Source organism: Gekko japonicus, unplaced genomic scaffold (assembly GCF_001447785.1).
Source record: "Gekko japonicus isolate JY-2015 unplaced genomic scaffold, Gekko_japonicus_V1.1 scaffold4817, whole genome shotgun sequence".
In the NCBI taxonomy this organism is placed as follows: Eukaryota; Metazoa; Chordata; class Lepidosauria; order Squamata; family Gekkonidae; genus Gekko; species Gekko japonicus.
Window position 1 is genome coordinate 29,993 of NW_015170415.1, and position 4,775 is coordinate 34,767.

A 4,775-nucleotide genomic window follows, 5' to 3' on the forward strand; every position below is an offset into this window, starting at 1 on the left:
TCCTCTTTGTGGGTGCCATTCTGCCCTCGGACACCACACTGGGTGCTCGTGCCATAATGTTTCTCGGGGGCAGTCTTAAAGGAGGTGGCATGGAGCATGCTCCTGTTAGGACCTTGGAGTTGCTTAAGAGACCTGGTGGGTCAAGCCAGAGATCCATCTGGGCTGCCATCAGTGTTCCCTCTAAGCGGAGTGAGTGTGAGCTAGCGCACAGTTTTTTAGCCTCTAGCTCACACATTTTTGTCTTAGCTCAGGAAGGACAGCTCCAGAGCAAACTAGTTTATCCAGCAGCCAAATCTCTTGCTCACAACTTTAATGCCAATAGCTCACAAAATAGAATTTTTGCTCACAAGACTCCACAGCTTAGAGGGAACACTGGCTGCCATCCTCCTTTCCAAGGCCTCAGGAAGCCCACCCAAGCAATGTAAGGACCCCCTTCCATTCCCCCTCCCCACAGCGAGTATTCAGCAGCATGCTCTCTCTGAACATACTTCCTCTCCCTTTGTCATTGTCTTGGGGACTTTCTTGCATTTGAGGAAGCCCCAGTAAAGCTCTTACTCACCCGCCTCCCTGGTTGTGTGTTTGTCCATTCGTTTTTATTGCACTGTTTTATATAATGTTAGTATAATGTTTAAATGTCGTAATGTCTCGATGTTCGCCACCTTGGGGCATCTGTTTGGGTGGAAAGGCAGCATATTGTTTTAAACGAATCAATACATCTGAGGTTTCATTTGGCCCTCTCGGCCAACAGCCACTGATAGACCTGTTCTTCATACGTGTGCTTAATTTCTTTTTTGAAAAGGCCAGGTTATGCGCATGAAGCTGCATTATACTGAATCAGGCCCTCGGTCCAGCAAGGTCAGTCTTTACTCTGACTGGCAGCCGCTCTCCAGGGTCTCGAGCTGAGGGTCTTTCACATCACCTCCTACCTGGTCCTGTTAGCTGGAGATGCTGCCGGGGATTGAACCTGGGACCTTCTGCATGCCAAGCAGAGGCTCTTCCACTGAGCCACAGCCCTTCTTTACAGCTCTCCAGGGTCTCAGGCAGAGGACTTCCACATCACCTTCTGCCTGGTCCTGTTAGCTGGAGATGCTGCCGGGGATTGAAACCTGGGACCTTCTGCACACCAAGCAGATGCTCTGCCAGTGAGCCACAGCGCCTCTTTACAGCTCTCCAGGGTCTCAGGTGGAGGTCTTTCTCATCGCCTACTGCCTGGTCCTTTAAGCTGGAGATGTTGCCGGGGATTGAACCTGGGACCTTCTGCATGCCAAGCGGGTGCTCTACTCCTGAGCCACAGCCCCTCCCTTATTAGTGCCCATCAATACCTCCGGCGCTTATAAATGCCATAAATTAATGATGGCTTGCAGAAAGAAGTCCTTCTGTGTGCCTTCCGATCCCTTTCCTAGTCATCCCCAACCCGGACTCTGTGTTCTCCACCCCTCCACCCTACATACTTTCCGGAGATCTGGCATTCACAGCCTCAAGACCAGGGGTCATTTCCAGCCGGAACGGGCTGGGACGGCGTTCCAGCAGTAACAAGCCCAGGAGCGGGAAGCCCCGCCCCCAGCAGCCCTCAGTAGGGCCAGGAGGAGTGGGAAGCAGCACGTACTGCCTCTGCTTTGCCGCCACCGCCACCACCAGCCAGAAGGCAGGGTAGGTTGGTGGGGGTGTAGGGGGTGGGGGCTTGTTTCAGGTGGGGTGGAGAGAGCCCCCCCGGCCTTCCCTGGCCCACCCGCCCGAATCTGGCTCTTCTACCGCAGCCCGACACAGCTGCCCCCTGGAACTATCCTGGGAGCTTGGACTCTTGTCAGCCGATCCCCACCCCAAACCGCGCTGGTCTCCAAGGTGCCGCTGGGCTCGAAGTGAGCTGTTTTGCTTCCTGCGAGCCTTTTCATGTTCGATCTGTTGGTTTATCGACTCCTCCTGCCAGGTTTCTGTCATGCCGATATTTTACGGTCTTTCGTTGACTGCTTTATTGCAACTGTATTTTACACGAGCTTCAGAGCAGATTTCCTAAACAAACAGACCAATAAATCATGACAACCCAAGGAAGAGACGATCCCAAGGGACAGCGCCAGCTTTACTGTGGTACCGGTCGGTAGGTACCCCAGCATCGTTGCAAGCGAGTAAGGCCGAGAGGGGTGTGTCCTGCTGGGACCGCTGGTCAGCAGTGCCCCATGGCCTGGCTCCATCGGTTCTCAGTTGGGAAGGGGCGGAATGGTCTTTGATGGTCCCGCTTCCAGAACTACTGACAAGACCCACCAAGCCTCACACAAAATCCCACAAACGCTCGAGTGGATCTCGTAAGATTCGGAACAGCCACATTCTAACAGACTATTAGCTGCCTTGGAACGAAAACGTTCTGCTGGCTGCTCGGATGAACCTGGGATTATGGCTGTAGTGACCGCACAGGTGGGTGACAATGGTTTCCACGTGATTAAGGCAGCAGGTCACCCGCGGGTTGTCAAAGGGAACCCGCGCGAGCACTGCCTCTAGGCCCCCTTCTCCTCCTCCCGGTCTCGGATGAACGGCAGCAGTTCATTAGTGAGGGTGTGGCGCTGGTCCCGCCAGTGAAAATGGGTGGGGGGCTGGCTGGGTCCCTGCTCGTACTCAAAATTGGGGCTCAGCTCATAGGCCAGGGCGGATTTCACCAGCCCCACGCCGCCCGCCTTTTCTGGGCCGGGGTGGTAGACGCGCCCGTTCTCCGGGAGCATCAGCAGCTTCTCGGGCCGGAAGGGCACGGTCAGTCTTTCTGCGCCGCCGCAGTAGGACAGGAGCTCCTCGCCGGAGGCGCCCTGCAGGAGGTGGGTGAAGACGACGGGCCGGTCGTCACAGCGGATGTAGTTGTGCTCACGGCCGCAGGGGGAGAGGTAGGGGAAGGTGTCCTCGTAGCGCCCGCTCTGGTTAACCTTGAGTTGCTTGAAGAAGAACGCCAGGAACTGCTTATCTGGAGGAGGGGGAGAAAGCAAAGTCTGACGCCTGCATTTCTCGCAACGCTCACCTGGTTGGGGCAGGACTGAGGTCGGCGTACCCTGAGGTGAGGCAGCTGCCGGGCCCCAAGGCTTCGGGTAGGGCCCATGGCCACGTTCCTGCCCTGCCGCCCACCCACGCGCTCCTTCCTCCCTACCTGCACTCCCAGCTGAATATAGAGAGAAAAAGAAGAAGAGATTGGATTTATACCTGGTCCTTCACTACCCGAAGGAGTCTCAGAGTGGCTTACAATCTCTTTTCCTTCACCCTCCCGACACCCTGTGAGGTAGGTGGGGCCGAGAGAGCTCTTTCCAGAACTGCCCTTGAGAGAACAGCTCTGAGAGAACTTGTGACTGACCCAAGGCCACCCAGCCAACTCCATGTGTAGGGAGTAGGGAATCAAACCCGGTTCTCCCAGATTAGAGTCCGCGCTCCTAACCGCTACACCAAACTGGGTGCCACCAGGAAAGGTGTACAGATGATGAACAGTGTTGGCAGCGTTGGCCCTTCCAGTGAGATGCGCTGTCAGGGAAAGGGCAGGCTGGTCGTTTGGGCGCCTGTCAGCACAAAGGGTGGTGGTGGAGGCCTTGCAAACAAGCGAGGGGGCACAGGCTGGGGGAGCATGAGGGTAGGTGGGAAGGAAAGGAAGCAGAAGCAAGGGGCCTGGTGGTGGGCAGAGCAGGGGAGGGGGGTCCCTGGGCACTCTCAGGGCTGGCGCTTGGCGAATCATGGCTGGAACAAGGTCTTTTAGACTGGGGATGGGGGGGGAGAAGGGTGTGTCCACAAAACGGTGGCCCTTACGGGAAGCCCCTACCCTTCCTCCTTAATGAGCGCGAGCCAGAGAATCCCACAAAAACAGAGCCCTTGGCCAGAATGAACATAAGAGAAGCCAATGTTGGATCAGGCTGATGGCCCATCCAGTCCAGCATTCTCTGTCACACAGTGGCCAAAAAGACCAGGTGCCATCAGAAGGTCCACCCGTGGGGCCAGGACATCAGAAGCCAAGAAGACAGAGCATCTCTCGCCCCAGACTGAGAGTTCCTATCTATACCTTGTGGCTCATAGCGACTGATGGACCTCTGCTCCAGAGGCTTATCCAATTCCCTCTTGAAGCTGTCCATGCTTGTAGCTGCCACCACCTCCTGTGGCAGTGAATTCCATGTGTTAATCACTCTTTGGGTGAAGAAGTACTTCCTTTTATCCGTTCTAACCCGATCGCTCAGCAATTTCATGGAGTGCCCACAGAGTTCTGGTATTGTGAGAAAGGGAGAAAAGGACTTCTTTCTCTGCCTGCTCTGTCCCATGCATAATCTTATAAACCTCGATCATGTCACCCCTCAGCCGTCGTTCCTCCAAACTTAAAGAGCCTCAAGCGCTTTAACCTTTTTTCGTAGGGAAGGTGTTCCAACCCTTTTATCATCCGAGTTGCCCTTTTCTGCACTTTTCCCAAAGCTATAATCTCCTTCTTGAGGTGTGGTGACCAGAACTGTACACAGTATTCCAAATGAGGTCACACCATTGATTTATACAGGGGCATTATGATACTGGCTGATTTGTTTTCAATTCCCTTCCTAAGCATAGCATTGGCCTTTTTATTGCAGTTGCACACTATCTCAACATTTTCATTGAGTTATCTACTACAACTCCAAGATCTCTCTATTGGTCAGTCTCTGCCAGTTTGGACCCCATCAATGTGTACTTATATTTAGGATTTTTGGCTCCAATGTGCATCACTTTGCACTTGGCCACATTGAACCCCATTTGCCATGTTGACACCCACTCGCCCATCCTTGACAGATCCCTTTGGA

At 54.3% G+C, this 4,775-nt stretch overlaps 1 protein-coding gene across 1 annotated transcript in view; it reads right to left on the minus strand.

Annotated features, from left to right (window-relative positions):
- Positions 1 to 2,055: 2,055 nt before the first annotated feature.
- Positions 2,056 to 4,775, minus strand: part of LOC107116391 (UPF0598 protein C8orf82 homolog) — a 26,426-nt gene continuing 23,706 nt past the window's right edge. The window contains exon 3 of the mRNA XM_015418292.1: positions 2,056 to 2,944. Coding sequence (XP_015273778.1) covers positions 2,490 to 2,944 — 455 coding nt within the window. The 3' untranslated portion in view covers positions 2,056 to 2,489. The remainder of the gene's footprint in view (positions 2,945 to 4,775) is intronic.